We start from the raw sequence: 23,093 nt of genomic DNA on the forward strand, positions 1-23,093 counted from the left end.
GGCTCGCGCACCTCTAACAAAGAGAGATGAATGGATACATGACAGTGAGCCCGGTAGATGGTAGAAAAATAGAATGGTGCAGACAAACCGACCAAGTCAGTCTCCATTGCCTCACGTCAGAATCATCAGTTTCAATAACCTGGAACTCTGCCGGCAACTCCCGCGTGCCCCAACCTCATCCCCCTCACCTATTCTTAGCAGAAGCGGCAGATTCTGGGCTGTGCCCTGCTGGTGCAGAGGAGCACGGCAGAGTCTGTAGAAGCGCTGGGATCCCGAGCCTCTCCGGGCGGGCACCTAAGCCTTCCGGGTGCCTTCACACTCGGGATAAATGAATACATTTTGTTCTGTGCTTTAGTCGACCCTCTGTGAGCACTGTCTGGTAGATGAAGTTCTGTGTTAATAAACACATTCAGAGATTTGGTTGTGGACAAACAAACAACAGCCACAATACCGTACGTTTTGAACGTGTAGTTAAATACCTGCTCATCGAGTACTTCATTGGCTGATCATTCCATGGCATTACCAAAATTACATTTGGGCACATTTGCTCAACTGTAAAACACTCCCTTCTATGGGCCATTTAACAACTCGGGGCTTTGGGGTTAGGTAACCTACTTTGGATGCTGTTTAAAAGAGTGAATACAAAAATTGATGCAATGAAACTAAGCAACCAGTACTGTCTAAAACACTGTTAAAACTAACACGCATTCTGGCATTTTGTTTAATGTCGATTTTCTTATAGATGCAAGTAAAGTACTCTTAATATCTTAATGAAATCTGCACACTTAACTAATAGCACTGGGCGACCTTTGACAACTAGGCAATGAATACATTTTCATGTACCCCCGAATCCCCCCTGCCCCCTGTCCCCTTGGCAAACTTCATTGCCGCCCAGTGTTTGAGGGCTAACCAAGACGCAGGAGAGTGAGTCAAATAGTTTAGAAAATGAAAGAAGCCGGGATTCGGATTCACATGCTCTGATCCCGATTGCGTTGGTTAGTCTGTAAGCACTACTTTTGTTAATGAGTTTCGCATTTGTAAAGCACCACGGTGTGCATGTGTGGCGACACTTCACCCATGAGGTACGTGCCAAGCAATTGTTGATACAATCCACACTTTGCATCTTTTTCAATAGATTTATTACGAGGTGCAGGACCTTTCCAAGGGATTTTGCACACTACATACATTCACTCCAAAAATAAAACGTATAGGTAAAAAACATTGCCATTTCAATGTCAAGAGCCCTAACTCACAAATGCGAGACCTATTTGCATTGCAACTGCTTGTTTTCTTTTTTTTCAATTTGCAAATGATGCACTGCATCAGCAATAAGCATTAGCAAAGACCAGAGGTCAAAAAGGTTAGACCTTTTGTTAGACTTGGGGTCTCTATTTGGCACAGGTATACACTTGTGACAAATAGGGACCCTCGCCTCTAGTCAGGGTAAAGGGGTACACTCCTAAAATAACCCCTGCTCACCCCCTTGGTAGCTTGGCACGAGCAGACAGGCTTATCTCAGAGGCAGTGTGTAAAGCATTTGTGAACACATACAGTAATAAAGTGACAACGCTACAAATGGACACCACACAAGTTTTATATAAAAAATAAGTATTCTTTAAATAGATTTACCACAAGACCATAAACGACAAAAATCCACAATACTGTTACTTAAAAATGGTAGCTTAAGTCTCTTTAGTTTTTACATGCGGCACTTTAAGTCAATGTACCTTTAGATGCGACACGCAGCGCAACAAAAGTGTTGCAACGATGTTTATGTGATGAAAGTTTGGTGCAAAGAAATAAAGACGTGAAGATTTTCCTGATGCGGCACGTTTCTCCGATGTTACGAGAGATCTCGGCTCGATGCGTCAGCTGCAGCGGTGACACCCTTGTCCAGTGATGCGACGAAAGCGGCTTTGGCGGCGACACTCTCCTCCAGTGATGCGAGACGCTTCCGCTCGATGCGATAACTGCAGCAGTTCAGACGGCGGCACGCTTCTCCGTGGATGCGAGGTGCTTTTCTTGATGCGGTGCAATGCGACAGTTATAGCGGCGTCATCCAAGATGCAACGGCAGCGGCTGCGATGGCGACACGCTTCTTCTTCGGTGCGAGACTCTTCTCTTGATGCGGTGTAATACGTCAGCTACGATGGCTGCGACGGCGACACGCTTCTTCGGTGTTGCGGGGCGCTTCTCATGATGCGGTTCAATGCAACAGCTTCAGCGATGACACCCTTGTTCAGTGATGGGACGGCAGCGGCTGTGACGGCGACACGCTTCATCTCTGTGAGTCGCGCTTCCAGCTCCTTGCAACACGCAGTCCCTCAGAAGGCCCAAAATAGCAGCAGGCACTTCAACCACCAGCTCCCCAGAGTTCTTTGGAAGTCTGTTGTCCTTGAGACTTCAGCAGGAGGCAAGCTCTTTTCCAAGCCCTTGGAGATTCTTCACAAGTTGAGCAAAAGTACACAAAAAGTTCCTTTCTCCTCTCTTTGGCAGTAGGCAACCCCTGCAGGCCAATCCTCCAGTTTTAGGGATAGTCTCTCCTCAGTTTCTTCTTGGTTCCTCTCCTCAGCAGAGGTTTCTTCTTGTTTTCCCAAAGCGATCTAAATTCTTGGGATCAGGGTCCCAACACTTATACCCCAAAATTCTTTATCCTCTGAGGACAGAGGGGCCTTTGACTAGTCCAAACCAGTTCTGGTCAGTCCTGGAGCACTTTGTTTACATGACTCCTTCTTTCCTTTCAGAGTGCAGGGCAGAGACATCAGACGCACCACAGGAGGTGGAGCCAGCATTGTGGAGGGAAGGCACATCCCTATTCAGGTCCCAGGTGCAACTCCTCCCTCCCATCTAGATGCAGATCTCTCGGTTCACCACTGGGCTATCTCACCCTGTCTCCTGGAATTCCCCAGCCCAGTCACTCAAACTCCAGACAAGGAATACGCAGCCTAGCAGAGGCAGGTTTGAATGGTTAGACAAGAAAATGCCTACTTTCTAAAAGTGACATTTTCAAACACAGGATGTTAAAACCAACTTCACTAAAAGATGTATTTTATCATTCTGAGTTCAGACATACTAAATTTGAATTTCTACCATGTTCCCGGAGTCAGTTAGGATTATAAGATGTAATAATCAAACTGCCCATTCTGGCCTAAGGAGAACAGGTAGCCTTGTAATAATAATAATAATAATATGAAATTTGTAATGCGCTCAGCTTACCCAGGGGCGTCCCGGCGCAACAGACCAGAAGGGGAGACTCAGCTAGTCACTACTGTGGAAACAGGTAGGTCTTAAGAAGTTTCCTAAATGGTAGGATCTTGGGCTCTGAGCGAATCCTGATGGGCAGAGAGTTCCAAAGAGAAGCCACCTGCACCGAGAAACGCCTACCCCCAGAACGAGCTTTTCTTACTCTGGCTGACTGCAGAAGGTGTTTTTGGTCCGAGCGCAGCAGACGTGGAGGTTTATAGGGACGGGCCATATGCGCAAGGATAGGGGGGCCTTTGCCATGTAGAATTTTGTGGGCAGTACATAGCGCCTTAAATTTCACCCGCTCCTTCACGGGGAGCCAGTGAAGCGCTCTGAGAGCAGGAGCAGCAGACTGCCTTCTGGAAACATCCATAAGGATTCTCGCAGCTGCGTTTTGCACCTGTTGGAGAGTTTTAAAGGTCGCTTCGGGGGCACCGAGAAACAGCGCATTCCCATAATCGAGCCTCGATAGGATTAGGCCACGTATCAACAGCTTCCTTGCTGGATCAGGAAGCAAAGGTAGCACCTTTCGGGCTGATTTCAGTAAGCCAAAGCAAACCCCTGCGGTCTTCCTGGCAATAGTGAAAAACGAAAATGGCTGTAATTCACTATTAGAACATACCACACACACCAGGGCATGTTCTACCTTGTACTTACAATGCACCCTGCCCTTGGGCCTACCATAGGGGTGTCTGATATGAAGAAAAGGGAAGGTTTAGGGACTGGCAAGTGGGTGCACTTGCCCAGTCAGCATGACAGTACCAGACTGCACGCAGGCTCTGCAATGGCAGACGGTAGACACATTTTTACAGGCTGCGTCTGTGGGTGGCACAACCAGTGCTGCAAGCCCACAAGCAGCATATGGATTTACAAGCCCTGGGCACTCCTGGTGCACTGTACCAGGGTCCGACAGGTAAACCAAACCAACCAATCATGGAACCACAAATTCATATCAATTTACAATAGGGAGCACTTGTACTGTCTGTGGTACTGGACAGCAGTGGCACAGTGCCCTGAGCATCTAACACCAGCAAAAACACATGAGGCAACAGCAAAAACTGGAAGGGAGACCCACACCAAGGTGCCAGGTATAACACCTTTGATTCCATTTGTCTTCTTAGGTCCACTGTGCCTTTTAGATCTTACCTATAGACACTTTTTGCTTTGTGATCAGCTTCATGTAATAAAAAAAATCAAATAAAATATACAGTGAGATATACATACAAAGGGGATTTTGTCACCCCCCTTCATCCATTGGTCTACTCAGCTGTCATTAATATTTTGCTTACGCCGAAGCATACACCATTGCACAATGGGTCAGCCCAGTGCTTAATTCGTAAAACAATAAGTGGGGGGCCCAAAGTTATGTTCAAAGGTCTGGGAAAGAGATATCCTAGGTCGCGTGCTGAATAACAAGTGTTCATAGTCACGAATCCACCTCATGACTCTATAATCCAACACCAGACACTCCCTGCTTCTTTAGCTAAACTCTTAAAGGTTTTTTTTATCCATGCTTTCCCCTTCTGTCACTTTTTTCCCATTTTTCTTTTCTGCCTTCTGTTCCCCTTTTGGATTTTTCTCGGTCTTGTTCTGGATCAAAGTTTGTAGGGAAAAAGAAGCGCCAGTCCAACGAAAAGAATGCCGGTGGGCTGACCTGCAACCACCAGCTGACATTAAGTAACGTTCAGCCCACTTCAGCCATTGGCTTCCTTGCACTGTGCGTGATGGCATATTGCCTAATCATATGTGCATAACTGCCTAAAAAGAACTGCACTTCAGTGCCGGTGCTGGTGGGGCCAATACTTTGCCAGTACTTTTTTTCTTTCCATTCATTGCCTATTAAGTGCTTTAGTCATTCTTGCATGTTTAAACTAGGTCTTCAAATTAAAGTAATTCAAAGCCAATTGTACTATTTCTTTACATCATTAATAATCATATTTCCTTTGATGTATATCAAAGATGCAAAAAGGACTTTCTACATGTTTTAAGCACGCTTGCTTGCTAGGAAGCACACACACTCTTCTAATAAAGTTATAGACAATGGGTAATTTATTTCTACATTTTTTTAAAGGAAGCATTTGGACAATACATTTAGATAGTGGCATATGTTCTATTTTTATTAATATTTTTGGGACACGTTTGTAAAACAAAAAAAATAACCATCACACAAGTTCGCCCAGAACACATATACTAGCTTTGCGAATGTTTGTTTATTGTTAGCAAAAGTTGGATGAGGACTAGTAAACCCATGTGGTCCTTAGTGATCCCCTAAAAGCTTACATTAGATGCCCTGCCCCTTGCGTGAGTCTGTCACCACACAGACTGATAGTAATACTGTGCTGCTTATTGAGCATTCTCCATTTGCTCCTCCAATATAGGAGGGCTGAGAACTCACTGCAAGTTGCCTTACTGCAGTTCGCAAGATTTAACTCTCTCTCAGACCAAGTTCTAACCGATGAGGCCTCAAACATTTCCAGGGCACTCCATTTCAGACACCAGATTCTCCAGTAAATGTAGCTCCTGACGATTTAGGATTCAGCCCTATAGTGACGACCGGGAAGACACTTCAACCGGACCATCAGCTTATCCTTTCCAATTTCATCATGGATGGGGGTGGGGTGAGGTCAAGAGTCTCACTGACTGCACCTGGAGGGAGCATAGGCAGAGAGCAAACACATTCGCCATTTTATATATTTATATTTTTTCATCATAACCACAAAATGTGTTTATGGATTCCACTGAACCAAAGGCAAAGTCCTGAGTGTTATGAATGATGCTGGTGATCCAGTAGTGATATTTGTCTTGAAATGCACCCCACAATGTATGTGCACAATCAGTTAACTTAAATGAATCGAGTAACTTGTTAAACTTATAACACAGGAGACAATGAACTAATGCATTTTCATACGGGTGTGTGCATGTTTGTTTGCCCATGTGCATTCAATAAAAACATAACTGCTTAACATTCAAGCTTAAAGAAAATGTTATTACATGTCTGAGCAAATGTGGATGAATTCTTCAATCATGGGATAGTGTTGATGGTAAGAAAGGCTGTTTAGAGCTTGATCGGCCAATTCCACCACTTCTGAAAGATTCTTCTCGCCCTAGAAAAAACAAACAAAACAGGTGTAGAATTCACAGTGAAAAGAAAAAAGTCACCGATGTTCCTGAGAAATCTACCCTTAACAGTCATTGAACTGATCTCTTCATATGCACAACCTTTTAATGCTCTGGTTACTGAAGTACAGGCAAATATTTCATAGGATAATTCAGCAGCTTAGTAGTAACACTTGAAGATGCTCTCAGCTTCTTGATGCTTATTGTCGATATATCTTCTTTAGTATGCTCAATGCCTTGTGTAAAACAGTCATCTTGTTCCTGAGAGTCTTTATACAGATAATTTTTACAAAGAGAAGAGGTTCTCATCCTGATAAGTAACAACTGACTACATCGCTCAATGTGCTGAGAGATGCTTTCAGTGAACTGGTCAAACAGATTAACCCCTTCGCTGCGGCGCGAATTCCGCCGCAGCGCTGGGGGGGGGGGGGTGAGGGGTGAGCGCGGCGCCGCCATGCTCATGACGGAACCACGCTGTCATGAGTCACGGGCGAGCTGTGCTCATGACGGCATGGTTCCGTCACGACTCCGCCCACTGTCTAATTCGCCCGCACAGGCGGGGAATTAGTGCCGTGTGGGAGGAGCGGCCGCCAACGGCCGCAGCATGACGGAACCACGCCGTCATGAGCACACGCCGCCCGTGGCTCATGACGGCGTGGTTCCGTCATGAGCGCACAAGGGGTTAATGTAGTGAGAGGCACTACAGTTTTGTAATTTTAAGCATACAAAAATGGTTGATAAAAGTCATGCTAAGAGGACTGCTTATACCTCAGGCTTTTTAGGTCTCATGCTGCATTAAAAAGATCAAGGTCAAAAAGCTGCAACTGGGTGTTGGTGAGAGACAGGACTGTGGAACAACGTTTACAACATATTATTTTACACCTTTTGCAGCACATTATTAATCAACACAACATTCATGACAATGATTACAATATATTATAATCGTCACATTGCTTATGAAAAGCGCCTCCCTACTTCTGTTACAGAGCTATTCAATAATGCACTGCTTCAAATCTTCTTCATTTTTTCTTTTTCTTGCAGCAGTATGAACAGGGGCTGTCAGGTCACATTTTCAACTGCATTTTCAGGTCGCGCTTGACAGCACAGAGGCTGCCTGACCTTATGTAATCACCAGAAAAATCTTTATGAAGCAGTACTGAGAGGAGGAGCTGAGGATGCAGCTACAACTGATTATGTTTGTGTCCACAAGCTTTTGATTGGGCATAAGGTGTGTGCTTCCACTGGAAAAAAAAACAAAGCTTGTTTTGTATTTTGGGAAAGCTTATGCTCAATACAATGGGCCCGATTTGACTATGGTAAAAAGCGAACAATAAAGGTGTTAGAAATTGGGTTGTCAGTTGACTGAGGTATGAGTCCCAGTCAAGCAGCAAACATAGTCCTAGTCAGGATAAAGGGCAGGCAAACCCTAAATTAGCCTGTGCTCACAATGTGGTCCAAAATCCCTTGTATCTCTTTCATATTTCTCCCTTCTATTATTTTGTGTGTATCTGTTAGAAATTGGGTTTCTAGTTGGCAGAGGAATGCAACCTGTTCAAGTAGGAACCACAATCCTAGTCAGGGTAAGCTAGATACACACTATGAACCTGTGCTCACCCTCTGGTAGCTTGGCACAGAGCAGGTAGGCTTAACTTAAGAGGCAGTCTTTAAAGTATTTGTGGAAAAATTAAAACAGTAAAACTGGGAAAACACCACATAAAAAGATTCCACAACAGGTTAGAAAAACAGCTCTTCATTTAATAAATAAAGCGAGCACAAAATGACAAAAATCCAATAAATAGGACTTGAGATATACATTTTTAAAGAATAAGCTGTAAAACAGCGCTTAGAAGCAATACGCACTTACTTGGGATATATGGTCACGCTGGACCAGGACAAAGTCAAAATTTCAGGCCAACCGCGATGGAGCATGGGCCGGATACAGGGACCCAGTGATGCCGGCTAAACAAATCTACCATAATCCTGGCTACGTCTACACCGAATATGCGAGGTGCAGCCAAAGCAATGAGTCGTGTTGATATACGCAGTGGTGGTAATGCGCCGGTCCCGAATCCCACAGCAGAGGCGATGCGTCAGAGCCGAGGAGCAAAGAGCTGCGATGCGTAGAATCAGTGTCGTCAGTGAGGATGCAGTCAATGGGGATGCGAAGACCTTGCGCAGGGAAGTGTGTTGCGCAGTGGTTGTGCAGAAGGCGGTGAGCCGAGCCGATCCTCACAGTAAAAGCGATGCACCGGTTTTGGTCCACACAACGGAGATGATGTACCATTTAGACAGCTGATGCGTGGGTTTTGCTGAAGCAAGCACCTTAGGCCCACTTCCAAGGGTCCAGGACCAGGGTGGCACCACCTGGCATGGCAGACTCAAGATGGTAGAGTCCAGGCGCACATGTTGGATGGTTGGAAGTCTTTTATGTCCCTGAAACCTCAGCTCATGAGGCCAGCCAGCTAGCCCTTGGAGTCAATCTGGGTCCAAGTGATGCATGTCCAGTCCTTCTCACCCAGGCAAGAAAACAGCAGGCAGCAGGGCAGCACAGCAAGGCAGGAGTCCAGCAAAGCAGCAGAGTTGCACTCCTTCAGCAGCACAGCAGTTCTTCTTCCTGGCAGAGTCATCACAGGTCTAGAGGTGTACTGAAGTGCTGGTGTCAGAGGTCCCGTACTTATAACCAGTTTGGCCATTGAAGTAGGGGGGACTTCAAAGACAGGACTTTGAAGGGCACAGAGGTCCTCCCTTCCTGCTCTGGCTCCAGACTCCCTACATGGGGATATGCAGCTCTTTGTGTGGGGTCAGGACAAAGCCTATTCAGGTGAAAGTAAGGCGGGGTGCATCTCCTCCCTCCCATTTTCCCAGGATGGCCCATCAAGTCACAACAAAGCTCCCACTGTGTGGGGCTGTCTAGGGAAATACACAAAGCCCAGCTGCCATCCACCCAGACTGACCAGAGACAGGCTGCAGGCACCAAATGGCTAAGGTAAAAAAATGCCAACAATCTAAAAGAGGCATTTTTGGAATTGCAATTTAAAATCCAACTTCACCTTAAGTTGGGAATTTTAAATTAGGATTCCAGAGACACCAGACTTGGGGGTCTTATCTTTTCTCAATTAAAAAGGACACTTATAATATTTAATAAGGTAATCAAAATGTTATCCTTTGGGAGTGATAGGCCTTGCAGTAATGAAAAATGACTTTGGGAGTTTTTCACTACGAAGACATTTTAAACTTAATGGTACATGTTCTGCCTTTTAAATTCATCGCACCCTGCCCTCTGGGTTGTCCAGGGCCTACCTTAGGGGTGACTTATATGCATAAAAAACGAAGGTTTGGGCCTGGTAGTGTAAAACTGCACACAAAGGTTCTGCAATGGCAGGCCAGAGATGTGGATAAAGGGCTACTTCAGGGGGTGGCTTAATCAGTGATCCAGGCCCAGTAGTATTTAATTTACAGACCTTGGGTACAGAGAGTAGCACTTTACTGGGGGCTTATACATAAATTAGCTAACTGGGAATGAACCAATGTTGCCATGTTTTAGGGGAGAAAGCACACGCACTTTAGCACTGGTTAGCAGTGGTAAAGTGCACAGAATCCTAAAGCCAGGAAAACAAGGTCAGAAAGTGGAGGGGGTAGGCAAAACATTTGAGGGAAGACACCCTAAGGCTGCCAGGTCTAAACCATGCCCCCCTTCTGAAAGTGGAGAGAGCTATCTACCCAAACCCTTGGGAGTTTATTTCACTAACACACAAGAACCTGGAGAGACCATCAGCATTGGCGTGGTCTGACCCGGTATGGTGCTCCACTGTAAATTCTACTCCCTGTAGGGAGATTGACCACCTCAATAGTTTGGGATTTTCACCCCTCATCTGCATAAGCCATCTGATGGTATGTAGGTGGTCTGAACCAGGAAGTGAGTCCCCAGGCCACAGCAAAAGCTTTTCTTTCAACGGCACTCCTGTTTCGCGGAAGCTACCTCCTACTAATGAAGGCTACCGGTTCGTCTAAGCCCTCCTCATTCAGCTGTGCTAAGACTGCCCTATGCCATGCTCTGAAGCGTCCACCTGCATGATGAATTGTTTGGAGAACTCAGGTCCCTTGAGTACAGGTGCTGTACACATGGCTTCTTTGAGGACCCTTAACAAATCGTCAGTAGTAGCCTGTGAGGCCTAGGAAGGCTCTCACTTATGTCTGAGTTTTAGGTGGTTGCCAGGAAACAATAGTTTCAATCTTGACCTGGAGACGCTGCACCTTGCCCCCACCTACTAGGTTTCCCAGGTACACCACGGAGCCCTGCCTAATCTGGCATTTACTGGCCTCGATGGTCAGGCCTTTCTGCTGCAGGGAGAATGCAGTTGTTTGTCTGGAGGTGATGCAGTTGTTTATCCCACCTGGAACTGTAGACAGCAATGTTGTCTAAGTAAGCAGCACAAAAAGCCTCTTTAACAGCCAGAACCCTGTTAATCAACATTTGGTAGGTAGCAGGTGCATTCTTCAAGCCAAAGGGCATCACCTGAAAGTAGAAGAGGTCCTTTGGGGTTGAAAATGCTGACATCGCTTTGGCCCCCTCAGTCAGAGCGATCTGCCAATACCCTGATGTCAAATCAAAGGTGCTGAGAAATTTAGCAGCGCTCGACCTGTCAATGAGTTCATCAGCTCTGGGGATGGGGTGGATGTCAGCCCTGGTGCCATAATAGAGTCCCCAGTAATACACAGAACTGGAGTTCTAGAGTGGGGCCCTGTGGGGTAGTCTTTGGTACCAGCCAGACAGGGCTGTACCAAGGATTAGTGGAGGGCCAAATCACCCCAAATTCCAGTTCCTTAGAGACTTTCCCCATTGATGCTGGCCCCCACCCTGTATGACAACCTGAAAATGTTTTTCATCACAGGTAAGCTGTCTCCAGTGTCAATATTGTGGACACACAGATGTCAGAGTCCAGGATGAGTGAGAACAGTGAGGCAAAGTGTCCAAGCAACTGGTAACAGTCACTCTGCTGTCTGGGGTCAGGGTGGAAGAGAGGTTGACACCCTCTATTCGCCAATTGTGTTCCTATGCAGAGAAGAGGTCAGAGAGATGTTTGCTCTCCTCTTCCACCCCCTCATCTGCTATGAGGAGCATGCTCACTTCAAACCTCTTGAACTGAGGCTTGAGTCTGTTCACATGGAGCACCCTTCGGGGTTTCCTAGGGGTCAGAGATTCTAAAGATAAGGCTATCAAGCATAAGCTTCTTTGGTGTAAAGTGGCGGCATTGACAGATGCTTTGCCACAGGCTCATGTGATCACACATTGAGTCATTAATGTGTTGGTGTACACATTGCAGGGAATTCACTGGCTGTTGAAGCTGTCAAGGCGGCTGTTCAGACTGTATTAGTAGCCGAGGTTGCGTGGTTATAAACGAGGATAGATGATGACATCATAGCTGCGGTCACTGCTTCGGCTACCTAAAGACTATTCAGCAAAAAACTCCTATCTATTGAGTCCTCAAAATGTTACCTTTGCCTGCATTCCTGGGGTGGGTGAGCAAGTGATATCTAGCTGGGACTGTAGGTTAGAGGTAAAAATAGCTGATCATAAGGGATTGGCGGCTGTCCATGCTGGTGTGGAGGCTACAGTGCCTTTATTACAGAAACACTACTGGTGGCAAGGTCTTTATAAACAGACTAAGGAAATGTGTCCTTTGCTATGACGTTTATCGAAAAATTAAACATTGCACAGTTGCAGACACCACTTGTAGTTTCAAATAAGCCATTACAATGTGTCCATTTATATAATTGCGGGCCACTTCATTCAGATGGTGCCTTCAAATACATCTTAGTGGCGGTTCTCGATTTCTACAGGTGTGACCAAAGCACTCGGCTGACGCTCGGCGGTTATTAAAGATTTGCAAGTCTTCATTAGTACATATGCAGTGGCAGCATTCCACTCGGACCAGGGACTGGCTATCGCCTCTAAAGCATTCCAGGATACTATGGAAACCCTGGGTGCTGCCATGCATTATTATGCCCCTATCATTCGGAGGGAAATTCTATAGTGGAACAGAAGAACCGTGACTTAAAGCAGTCCTTAACAGCTAGAGTATTAGGCTCTTGTTCGTAGTTGGATCCATCACCTCTATGATGTCCAAAGAGCATTAAATAATCTGCCTAGATGGCCGTTGGGTGGTCTGACTTCCTATATGGTATTGTTTAGGGTTAAAATGCTTGTTCCGGATCTTGATAACTTTGGCACAGTGGCAACACATGCACCATTTGACATCCATGAACGTTTCACTGTCTTACAGGAATTACAAGACTTCCGAAATGAGCACTCAAATTTAATTTCTAAATGTTCTGCCACTGACAAAGTTAAGAAGCAACAGTGGTTTCTGGCTGGATTCCTAAAGTTGGGGATCTAGTCCGAGAGAAGATTGCAGACAAAAAGAGTTTGGCATGTCCTATCGTGCACCGATACCTGTACATGGCATCGAAGGTACTTTAACTATGATTTTGACACTGCTTGCTGGTTGTAAGCAGGAAAAACAAGTTTCCATTGATTTCATCAAGTTACACCATGTGACCAGTTCCCCATTATAGGCCACAAGGGTTTCTGGGTAGTTCCTTGTCACTTATCCCTACCCTGCATGAAATCCCTCTACATGCACTGAATAGTCCTAATCTTTCTGTTGTCAGGCTTGGCCTTCAGATGCTGAACTTTCAATCTTGCCAGTTAATGATGAAACCACAGGATGTGTTTCTAACGTGAATTTGCCATTTTCAACTGCTGCTTCTTGCAATGAAATGATATACTATCGGCCATCTTTTGAGGTGGCTATCTGCTCTCCTTTGCCTGATGAGGTGTTTTTACTCAAACTGCTACTGGTTACTTTGTCAACATAGATTATTTTTCTTCAGCATACATCCTTTTCGTGGTACTGTTCTTTTGGCTGAAACAGACTTGCCCTGATTCCTCCATGGTCCTACAGTTGGATTTCTCTTTCATTTCTTTTTCTTCCACTAGATTGGATTAGTTACAGTCTTCTTTTTGTTACTGAATAGAGCTAGTAGCTGAGGTGCTTTCCATCACATAAGGTCGGAAGAGACTTGTCCCCTGTGAACATTACTGCATTCCCTGTCCATGATGGTATCGTTTGGGATAAAGTCCCCAATGACATTTTAGGTCCTACAGAAACATTGCAGATTCCATATGTTTTTAAAATTGCTATAGATTACATTATTACCCCAAGTTCCATTTCTGATGAATGGGATGGTATGACAATTTCTAATATGCTATCTGAATTAGAATCTTGCACAGTATTTGAAAATGAGGATTTGTACCTGAATTCTGCAAATTATGGTGAAATGTTTTGTTACCATCGTTATGCACATCGCTGTTTACACAGAGCTGGTACGCAACATGCTTTTTTAAATTATACACAGTGGTAACACTGCCTGACACCACCTGTGGGTAGTTCTAAAAAGAGGTTTCCTTATTTTTCTGGTCATGTTATTACAGAACCGGTTTCATATTTTTATAAGCTTACGCCTTTCCAACCGAACGAAGAAAAATATGCTCACACAAAGTTTATTCATTCGGACTCATTTATTTCACAATTGGCCCTTAAAGATTGTAAGTATTGGAAGGACAATACTGAGCTAAAAACTGTAAGGGGGACAAGCCACTGGCAGGTCCAAGGCACTGATGCTTTATTTAGGGGTTATCTGATCCCTCGCCAAATGATCTTTCTAAACCAAACAGTACAACAGACTGCGTGTCTTGGCTTGGGCAATGCTAAAAATGTAAATAAGCTATGCATTCCCTCTATTCCATGGTGTGATAACTGGCAACAGTTTGTTAATTTAACAGCAGAAAAGCTCAATGAAATGGTGCAGAATGGAATGTACAATTCTTCACTTTCTGGTTTAGATTGGTGGTTACTATGTCCAGTACCGACCAATGGGTGTAATGTTCTTTTTTTTTTTAACTCTTCCACAGGGTTGTAAGATAAGCAGGTCAGACCCCCGGTGTTAGAAATGGGGGTCTCTAGTTGGCAATGGCTTGCACCATGTCCAAGTAGGGACCCTTCCTTCTAGTCAGGATAAGGGAGTTACATTCCTAAAATAACCCCTGCTCACCCCCTTAGTAGCTTGGCACGAGCAGCCAGGCTTATCTTAGAGGCAGTGTATAAAGCATTTGCACATAACCAGCATTAAAACAGTGAAAGCACTACAAAAGGACACCACACCAGTTTATAAAAATATCCAATATTTTTATATACTCAAAACAAGACCAAAAACGATTAAGAATCCATAGTACAGTACTTGAAAAATAGATACTATGCAAGATGTCTTCTAAACTGCAGAAAATACCTAAAAAACACAGTTAGTACGAGTCGGTAGCTCTGTCCGGGGCTACAGCGATGCTGAAAACAACAGAGTCGATACGGGCCAACAAAAGCATAAACAGACTCGGTAACAGTGCCTTTCTCGTTGCAGCTTACATGGGGTGCGAGACGGTCGTGGCAACCGTCGTGGTTGTGTTGCAAAATGGAAGCGGTGCAGGGCGCAGTGTCCTCTCGATGGGGTGCAGGCAGCGGCTCGGTGACGATCGTCCAGACGGCGCCGGTGAGACCAAGGCTTACGGTGCAGGTCGAGACTGCGCTCCATGAGGTACTGGCAGGTTGCGGTGCAGGCGACAGCCGGTTTGTGGGAGATGGCGTCTGTGGGCCCAGACGGCTGTGCGGGTTGAGATGGTGCATTGTGAAAGTTTCCGAGCAGTGCCCCCAACCACGATGCGGTCACGGGTTTCGAGTCAGCAACAGCGACAGTGTTGGTGAGACCAGGATGGCAAAGTGAAGTGAGGTGGTGCGGACTGCGGTGCCCACAGGTCACAGTGCAAGCAGCGGCTCAGCGGTGGCGGTCGCCGTCGGAACCAGGGTTGCAGTGCGAGATGCAGACGGTGCAGTCTGCGGTGTGGTCAGGACACAGAGCCAGCGACTGAGTCGGTGACAGAGTCCGTTGCGGTTCCCTTCACTGTGGACACTGAAACAGCGGCTCCAGAAGCGGTGCCCAGAGGTTAGTGAAGTTTTTGCAGTCATTGAGACTTCAGAACAGGAGGCCAGCTCGATTTCAGGCCCTTGAAGATACTCAGCACAAGTAAAGAAAGTTCAGTCCAGTCCTTTCACTGCCCAAGGCACAAGTGGCAACTGTAGGCCAACCCAAATAAGCAACAACAAAGCAAAGGGGCAGTACTGCTCCTGGCAGCTCTTCTCTTTGGCAGGTTCCTTGATTCCAGGAAGTTCTGAAGTTCAGGGTTGGGCCCCACTTTTTATAGCTCAAAATCCTTTATCCTCTCAGGGAGTGTCTGTGCCCAGCCAGAACCAGTTCTGCCCTCTCTGGTGTGGCTTCCTGGCAGGAGGTGGAGACTGCATTGTCAGAGGCAGAACAGGCCCATTCAAGTGAAAGGAAATCTCCTCCCCCAACTCTAAATGCAGCCCAGGTCTATTCAGCCCCTTCCTGGCCCACATAGACTATCTGGAGCCACTGCTCCTCCCCAGCCCCTGTCATCCAAAACCCAGACAGTAATTCCACAAACCCAGCAAAGGCCTACTGGATGGCTGAGCAAGAAAATGCCTATTTTCTAAAAGTGGTATTTTCAAACACAGAATGTAAAAATCACCTTCACTAAAAGATGCATCTTTAGATTCTGAGTTCAGGCATACAAAACTTCATTTCTCTACCTAGTTCCCAGGGCCAGTTATGTTTATAAGATGTTATGAACAAACTCCCCATTCTGTCCTACGGGGAACAGATAGCCTTGCAATAGTGAAAAACGAATTTGGCAGTAATTCACTATCAGGACATGCCACACACACCAGGGAATATCCTACCTTTCACATACACTGCACCCTGCCCACAGGGGTACCTTGTGCCTACCTTAGGGGTAACGCACATGTAAGAAAAAGGAAGGTTAGGGCATGGGAAGTGGGTGCACTTGCCAAGTCGACATGGTAGTACCAGACTGCACACAGGCTCTGCAATGGCAGGCCAGAGTTACATTTACAGGCTGTTTGTGTGGGTGGCACAATCCAGTGCTGCAGCCCACTACCAGCATTTGCACACTCAATGCACTTTACTCGGGACTGACACATAAATCAAACATGCCAATCATTGAAACACCAATCCAGAACACAATTTACAACAGGAGCACTTGCACTTTAACACTGGTCAGCAGTGAGTAAGTGTGCAGAGACACTAAGTCAGCAAAAACAGAGTCAAAACCTGGAGGTCAGAAAGCAAACTCTCAGGGGAAACACGCCAAAAGATGCCAAGTCTAACATCCGGTATATTCACAGCACTCTGGGGTAATTACTACCTATAGCGTAGGAAAATTATGCCAGCAATGGTTAGAACATTCCACCTTATCAGCAGTTAAAAACCACTTAGCTCTCCTTTCAGATAATATGGATTTACAGATTTTCTGATGGGCCCTATATCTTCACATTCTAAGCGTTTTATATATGCCACTTATAATGAAATTTGAAAGATTTATCAAGAAGAAGTTGCTGAATGGTTAAGACAAATTGATGAGGAAAACCTGGGAAAAGCTTTCGCTGTTGTCCATAATGACATGACTACATTGTCAACTCGCATTTATTTATTCAATAATGTTGTTTCATCTGCATTCATTATCATATAAAAAGATGTCTATGTTTTAACATGACCAGAGCCAGTTAAGATCGATTTTGCAATCGAGTTGGACGTTTCAGGTTTTAAAATCAAATTAAGTGCCATGAAATTATTTAAATGCAACCAAATTGTTTCTGCCTCATAATTTGACATCCATGCAGAAAATAATGGCTAAAAAAGAAGCAATCTAAACAATGAATAATATTGAACATTTAGAAAACCTGCCTTTTACTGTAGCTGAAACACCATCTGCTGTCTGGCTTGTTCACAGTTTCATTTCTCTTTCCATTTCCTGTTTTATTTCAAATTAGGTCTTAGACATTCCCAAATAGGCAGATATAAGGAGATCGGTTCACATTTTTTACATGAGGCTTGGTTTCTCCCTTTTCAAATGAAGATTTATGCACAAGAACAAATAGGTTTTTGTTAGTCTACATGAGTGTGGAACTTCTTTGGGTTGCTCCTTCGTCTGTAAAGAAATAACAATCCATGGAGTTTGTAATGCGTCTTTGGCTAAGCATGTGTTCCAATACCTTTGATAAAGTGTGAATTTTTGTTGCTCTCTAATGGGAGCTACTTAATTTAAAAAATAATTCAGAGTTGCTGCGGGATGAAATCAGGTGTCTCTTATGTAGTCACTGTTTCAAAGGTTGTGACTTGCTGCATGACTATCTTGTTTCCTCCCACACATTCGATCAGGGAAAATCCCTGTTGCTCAAAGTAACTTTGACAGCCTAAGTAACCTGAAAGTCTTGTTTCAAAAAGATGTGGCTCTTGCATGTTTCTTGTGCAAGGTACAACCACTTTTACACACTAAATTACCACAGCATATTGTAGAGCTTGTACACAATATTTTCAATGCTTCCAACAACGATGGAGTGGCACAATTTTTAAAAGTGATTCGGTCTGGATTTGTTTCTAAGTTTCAGGCTCTGTTTGGCGCTATTCCGTCTTTTTTACATTCGTTGTTTTCAAGCATTTTTGGAGGCATTCCGATTGTGTTATTCCTTTTGGTTGCTAGTTTGGTTCTATTTTGTTGTTACGCGAAGGATGTTTGGCAACAAGGCCTAATGACAATGCAACTGTCACACGTCCTTCAGTGTAGTTAACGGTTGCTACAGTATTTTGGAGAGTCTTTGTTATAGGAACTGAACGAGAACTGGTCTCTGTTCTTACAGCCCTTGTGGTTCACTGTCTGTGGTGCTCTTTCGAGTGTGCACTCGACTTGTGCCTTATCATGCAATTGTCCCATTCTCCGGACATAAATCAGCTTATGCGTACTTTACAGTTACATGTGCTGTGTTGTCCTATGATACTACTCCCTTTGCTGCAAGATGCCCATTATGAGCCGCCTTTACTCGTGCCAGAAGCTCCTTCGACTTCAGGTTTCCTGACATCTGGATAGTCTTCTGAGGCTGCACTCCTGGCATTGTTGCCTTCGGCTTATGCTGAATAGGCTGGTGATGATTCTCTTCATCCCTTTGATCTTGCTCTTTTGATTTGTTATCTGTGGATGCGAGTTGATTTCTGGGCCCCAGAGCTATTCTGGAAATGGATGTGGTGGACATTTCAGAAATGCCATCCTTTCATTCAAATGCATGCAAGACTTTTTGGCTTATTGGTTTTTGTTTTTTTATTGTTTTTTTCATTCTTTTAGTAATTGAAATGGTTTCACAATTTGCCAATTTATATGGCTTTTTTACATCTGCTTATGCTGTTAAAGTGTTTATACAAAATGCAAGGTTTTTTTTCATATATTAATTGCCATTGAAATGAATTTTTTTATATAAGTTGTAGAGATTAGATTTAGACTTCATTTTAGCTTTCCTTTTTAACTTAGCATCTTTTCTGATGGCGGTTTGCACATGTTCTCCCCTAATACTAGGAAATGCCCCCCACACATTTATTCGAGGTAGATATTGTTGCCTTGCAGTCTGCACATTTAGTTCTAGGGTCACACATATCAGAACACAATGCTTTTATTTTATTTTTTGTGCTCGTAGGTGATGACTCTTTCTTTTCAGACTAAGTAAAGATGCTGTACTGCACCTCTGGCACAGTACGATAAGGCAGGTCTTTTTAATATTTAAACAGCGTCCATGCTTAACTCAGTGAGAGGCACTTGGAGCCGAAGTTATCATTGAAGATGCTGTGACGGAAATGAAGATCTGCATCCCCTAACCATTCTGAGAAGGAATATAGTCGTGCAAGGGAAGTGTGCAGGCCTGCACATTCAGAGGGGGTGCATTTGTTAATGCACAGAGGTCACACATTATACCAAGGTATGGGGATAGATCGTTCCAACAGGTCTGACAGAGGGGTTCTCTCGATGTGCTCTAGCTAGTGTAGATTTATCAGTGATAGATAGAAGTAATATTATAAACAATTAACATGCTTAAATTGTTTGTATTTTTCACCACAGTAATAATGCTCATAACTATGATGTGTCCGATCTGTCTAATAACCGCAGCTCATGTTCCATTTACAAGGATTAGAGCTCTTCAATAAACATTTTAAAATGCATTATTTATTTTCTTTGCATTACTTTGGGCATGAGAAAAGAAATAAACAGAAGGGTTAGATCTGTTTCCATGAATTCGTTGGGAATCAGAGGGGTCATGTTTGTGTTTACTGACAAAATCTATAACTCTGAAAGATCAGGATGTTAGATGTGGTGCTGTGAGTTAACTAAAAACCAACATTTACTGATGATATAGGTAGACTCAGTCTCTATACTGTTAAGTTTTGTTGACCTAATACACAGTCCTAGTAAATTTGTAAGAACTGTATAACACTGGTATTTTGTTACATAGCATATCACAGATTACTATTTTGGGCCGGGGTTCTGGTGTTGGTTACCCAGCTGAAAAGGTCAGGAAGTAGAAGATTTATAGTACAGGAATACTTATTAGGACCTCTTTCAGGGGAATGATATTATTTTGCCAAATATACATTTTTTTACATATGTGTAGGAAATTAGTTACTTATCTGGCAGAATTGGAAGCTTTCATAGATTCACATGCTTGAATCCTTCCCCATCGTCATGATGGGAGTTCCCGGTACCTTTAACATAGTAGTACCATGATAGGTATAGAGTAGAAAAGGTCTAGGCCTCTTAGTCTTAGCAACCTATCATAGTCATTATTAAATAAGAAACCAAAGTTATGTCTTAATCAATCGGAGAACTCTATCAGTCCTTAACTGCAGAAGCGGTTCCTGTAATATGAAAGCATGAATTTCGCTGACTCTTGTAGCTGAAATTAAAGCGCGGAGTAGAGCCAGTTTCCATGAGAGGAATTAGATGCCCACTTTGTGTATTGGTTGGATCGGATATTTCATTAACTTTGAGAGAACAGTGTTCAACTGCCACGACCGAGGTGGAGGTCTGTGAGAAGTTGGCCTGGTATATGATGTTCACTAGTTAAAGTGACCACCTTGTACCATGCCAAGCAACCCTCATGGTGTGGTTGTAAGTCAACCTTTTCGGACTAGCTGCCCTAGTGGTAGCGTAGGCTAAGCAGTCTTTGAGGTTAAACTCGTTAAAGCGTGTTAAGCAAGCTGTTTTACCATAAGTAACCCCCCTTTATACCAATGAAAGGACACCACACAGATATATATTCAAAATATATATGTATTTATTACTCAAAGTATCCCCTAGACTCTTTATGAGCACAGGAGCACAAATCGTTAAACAAGAAAGTATTACAATATACAGAAGTTGCACTTTATATGGATGGGCCCTGGTGGCCACTCAAACCATATACTAAAATAGTGGTATAAGTACCACGAACAGGAAAGGGAAAAGGCCTAGGGCCTCTAGAATCGCTGGGCCTACAAGTAGCTAACTTCAGTTAGTGACCAGGAGGTCCACGGGTCGCGTGTGCAGTGAGGAAAGTTACACGCGGGCTCCCATAGGTTTTCAATGGGTGCGTAAAAGTTCAAATGTTACTGCTAGAAGGGTCTTCTGGATGGACTACGAACTTAAGACTTAAAACACAGACACTAGAGATGTTTCTCTACACTTGGGCACCGGAGTGCCAGCATTACCTCACCCACAGGAAGCGGGTGCATAGGTCTCGAAGTGCGTCGGGTTTCGTCTATCTGTTCAATGGAGCCTGATGACAAAGATGCTGCAGGCGGCCGGTCCAGAAGAGATGCGGTGGATCCAAGAGTGGATCGGAGTTGTAGAAGACCTGAAAGCAGAGGGGACAGTGTTCACAGTCACTAGCCAGTGACCGGCGTGGCACCAGGTAGGTACCAGGCGATGTCGGGTGCAAACAGGTGAAGAGGTATAGCTGGTCTCCGCAGTCACGTGGTCCCTGAAGGTCGACGACGTCCAGGAGTCGGTTCACGAGCTGTCCCACGCAGGCTCTCGCGGTCGGCGGTGTCGGCGACTCGAAGGAAGCAAACAAGCCTTGGCAAAAGCAGGAGTCGTAGAAAATTAAGAAAGCTGATGGTTCTGACCAGCAAGGTCAGAGGGGGTGCTCCTTTGGAGGGCAGCAGGGGCCAGTCTGGGGCAACCAGACCAGCGTCGTAGTTTTCAAGTTAAGTCGCCAAAATGGCCACTAGCCAACGGGCCAGGGACCGGGCAGGCGCGTCGAGATGCAAAGTGCAGAGGGGCCCCACGCAAATCGTGGAGATGCTGGAGGGCTCACCTTTGGTGCAGATGCTGCTTGGATGTTGGGCTTCTCAGGACCCAAAGCACAACTTGGAGGGAGCCTCTGTTGTCGCGCTTGCAGCTTGTCGAGTGTCTTTTCAAGATGGCTGGCTCCACGTGTCTCGGTGCCTCCACGGGTTCCTTCTTTGCAGGGACTGTGGATCGGGCTGTGAGAGGTCTGGAGGTCCAGGTCTTGTCGGTCTCTGGGCTCGGGCTCCGGCAGGAGGCGGCGGCAAAGCAGACGTCGAGTTGCTAGATGGTGCTTGCGTTAGCAAGATGGTCACTCCCTGACCATAGGGGAGATTTCCTTCTGTCCTCTGTGCAGCAGAGCGTCGAAGTTCCCGTCTTCTTCTTTGTAGTAAGTTGATTCCAGGATGTCTGAAGTCTTAGGACACAGCTCCTACCTTTAAGCGGATTCTAGGGGCCGGACTACCTGCTAGGTCCCTCCCTAAGGGTGGGACCAGGAAGGGGGGTGGTTACACCCCAATCCTTTGTCCAGCTCGCCCCAGGTCCGGGGCTGGTGTGCCCCAGGAACGGTTTGAACTGGCATATGCACCGAGGCTCCTTGTGAGCCTCAGGCATGTCTGATTCCATTCAAGCCCTACCTGACCAATACACAAAATCCTGTCTGGGGTGGTGCACACACCTCCCCTGGCAGGAAACCCTTTGTCCACGTCTCCCAAGCTGGAAGGACTCCCAGCAGCAGGAGGGCAGACTTGTGTCTGTGGTGGCAGCGTCCATTTTGTGGAGCTGAGGCTATGTCTGATTTTACCCGGGTTTCAGGTACTGTACATGTCGTGTCCCTCTAGAAGGGTGGAATGCTAACCCCGTCGCCAGAATTGGCGAGGGGTTAGTATTCCAATTCGTATGACACCTTACTCAACATGTTTTGATAAAGCCAAACCAAAGAAAGCATTTAACCGCGAGGTTCATAATGCACTTAAGAGTATATGGTATGGCGATATCTGGAAACGGTAGAAGGAAGTTGTTCCGACCACTGCAGACAGGCTCAGCTCATGCCAGAGCACCATCTCACATGGAACCAAGCACTCTGCCTTCAGGATTGTTAAGGCCTGCCATAGGAGTGACTTATAGGTTAACATGTGTCCCATTTAAGGTTAGGTATAGGTATACTACACCTAAGTAAGAGGTGGTTACACCAACTTACCCCAGCTGAGTGATCGGTCAGTTGTGTCAAATTTGCTAGGCCAGGCCAGGGGTGGCACAATACATGCTTCAGCCCCTGGTAGGCCTTAGATACACCAATGCCCTGGGTACCTAGTGTACACTGGTACAGGGGCTCACAGGATGATCCAATTCCAATTGGTTATGCACCTATAGTGCATAGTGTCAATTTAGTAGAGAGAACAGCAGGCTGGGGGTCTGATTAGCAGGCCCACAGCCTTAA

The 23,093-nt window shown here is 45.2% G+C and overlaps 1 protein-coding gene across 4 annotated transcripts in view; it reads right to left on the minus strand.

The window, feature by feature from the left end:
* Positions 1-23,093, minus strand: part of RTTN (rotatin) — a 1,165,399-nt gene that overhangs the window by 901,929 nt on the left and 240,377 nt on the right. For all 4 annotated transcript variants that reach the window (XR_014961587.1, XM_085605903.1, XM_085605904.1 and 1 more), the window contains exon 14: positions 6,235-6,347. Coding sequence is in view for 3 of the 4 variants with exons in the window: in XM_085605903.1 (XP_085462029.1) it covers positions 6,235-6,347 (113 nt within the window). In the remaining variant the exon portion in view is untranslated. The remainder of the gene's footprint in view (positions 1-6,234; positions 6,348-23,093) is intronic.

Source organism: Triturus cristatus, chromosome 5_1 (genome assembly GCF_964204655.1).
Source record: "Triturus cristatus chromosome 5_1, aTriCri1.1, whole genome shotgun sequence".
NCBI classification, from domain to species: Eukaryota; Metazoa; Chordata; class Amphibia; order Caudata; family Salamandridae; genus Triturus; species Triturus cristatus.